The following is a 2,079-nucleotide window of genomic DNA, read 5'->3' as shown; positions in this document are numbered from 1 at the left end:
TGGCAAGGGAGAGAAGGGAGAGGGACTTTAGCAATGAGTTTTCAAGAAATGGGCAAGCTTCGGAGCAGTGCACGCATCACACGTGTGATGAAAAGCAGCGCGGTCTGGAGCGTGGTGTGCGTATGATGTGTGTGTGCGTGGAAACGTGCGTGCGTGTCTACACAGGGAGAAAGAGAGATTGGTGGCGACAGCCCTGCAAAAATTCCTGGTTTATCCCCCTGAAATCAGTGTGCTTATTGCTGCGAGCACATCGTAATCCGTGCGTCCAGCGGACCGGGAATCCTATTTGCTTGTTTGTTTGTTTGTTTGTCTCCCTGCGTCGTGCCCGCCTCGCTCACAGGGCTGGACAGAAAATCCCAGCGTGTTGCCTATTGCGCTGCCTGTTCCCCCCGAAGCAACGTCACCTCAAATATGCCAGTAAATTCCGTACCGGGTTGGGAACGTAATTGGTTGAATGTTTTCTGTAACCCGACTAGCCAATAACACTCCGAGAAAAAATTTAGAACAACCTAGTTACGACAGATGGTGAAAATGACTTGACACTACACGTGTGAGTCAATATGAACTAGAGACGAGATACTTGCCGCACTCATTAGAAATATCATAATACGCCGAAGAGACTACGTGTGCCGCTGTATTTACGGTACAAGGTCCCTTATTTCAGACTAGTGCTGTCCAAATGGTTGCCCCTGTCATTTCTGTTTTAACAACATCTGCTAGCTAGCATAAGCTCTGGCCTTGATAACTTGCATTTCTCTGAGCCTGAATTATTCTTGGCAGACCTTCTTCTTGCAGGTTTTCCTCCTGAAAGCAGATAATAATTTATGCAAAACAATTAATTAAAAAGAAGAAAGGGGAGGAGACGTAAAACCCGCTTAAAAGCGCAAGAATCGTGGAACAAATGGAAACTGCGAAGGAAGAAATAAGAATGAACGATAAACAGCAGATAGCCAGAATAACTACAGCTACGAAAAGTGAAGCAGTTGCATCTTTTCAGCTGTAAAACGCAATAAATATGTAACCACATTTCCAAATTTTAAACTAACGTTTTAATCTCAGTCAACAGAAAGCAATAGCAGTTAGACGAATAGGAACCGATATTGAACCAGAACAAGAAGTCAAGGCTATTTCTGCATTCAGATGTCAGCAGCGCATTTCCTTATCCTCAAGTTTGCAAAGGATTCTTAAAGCCTTATATATGCAGTTATGCGGAAGCTGATTGCCAGCAATAAATAATGCATCCAAGGAAGAGGCTTGAGTACGTATCTTCTCACTTCCAGGATGCGGCTAGGGTTCTTCGCCCCAATTCTACATCAAGGCTGTGGCTTAAAGCAGTCAAAAGGCTATTTAATTGTCAGGCAAGGCTTCCCCCTGCGGAACTCTCTCCGCATGTTACAACCTCTTTGCAGCTCAGCTCCATATGCATCTCTTTTTCACACTTCCCTCTCCATCTCGGGCTCCTACACCTGGTGCATCACGCATTTAGCCCATTAGCTCCGGCTCTTCCTTTCATCTTCCCCATGGCAGACGTTTCTATTTATCCACTGGCAATCAATGTGTGGCGTCACCGGTGGTACTGTAATGACGACTGCACCATTGAGGATGACAGCTTAGAAAGAAGAGGGCAATGGTGATCCCTCCCAGAGCAGCACAGCAGAGTGTAGCGCTCGCATCACAAGGTCACCCTATCTCACCGCTTGCTCTTCTGCATTGGCAGGAGAGGGTTGCTGGGTTTGCACAAGGCTGGGGCGGGAGCGGGAGGGAGGGGGGGAAGAGATCTGGATTTTTTTCCCCCCTCCCTTAAGCAAAGCCACAATGGAAACCAGGAAGGAGATGGTGATGTTTCTGGAAGGGACACAACTTGGCGCTCTAGTTGGCAAGAGGGTGCCTAATTTGTCCGAAGCAGTGGGGAGCCCCGCTCCGGAGCCGCAGGAGAAGATGATCCATCGGAACTGCCTCAGCCCCAGACCTGGCCCCTTGTCGTCCCGGGAGAGAGGAGGAGGAGGAGGTGGCGGAGGAGAAGACGAAGAGGAGGTGGAGGTGCTGCCAGGGACAGGGACGGTGCCGGAGAGCCGCTCG

At 48.8% G+C, this 2,079-nt stretch overlaps 1 protein-coding gene across 1 annotated transcript in view; it reads left to right on the top strand.

Moving 5' to 3' along the window:
• The first annotated feature begins 1,815 nt into the window (after positions 1–1,815).
• The window catches only part of EVX1 (even-skipped homeobox 1), a 3,579-nt gene continuing 3,315 nt past the window's right edge, over positions 1,816–2,079 (top strand). Inside the window, exon 1 of the mRNA XM_009325749.1 lies at positions 1,816–2,040. Coding sequence (XP_009324024.1) covers positions 1,816–2,040 — 225 coding nt within the window. The remainder of the gene's footprint in view (positions 2,041–2,079) is intronic.

The sequence above is a fragment of the Pygoscelis adeliae genome, unplaced genomic scaffold (assembly GCF_000699105.1).
Source record: "Pygoscelis adeliae isolate BGI_AS28 unplaced genomic scaffold, ASM69910v1 Scaffold226, whole genome shotgun sequence".
Classification (NCBI taxonomy): Eukaryota; Metazoa; Chordata; class Aves; order Sphenisciformes; family Spheniscidae; genus Pygoscelis; species Pygoscelis adeliae.
Note: the sequence above shows the minus strand (reverse complement) of the source record. Positions and strands in the feature narration are given on the sequence as shown.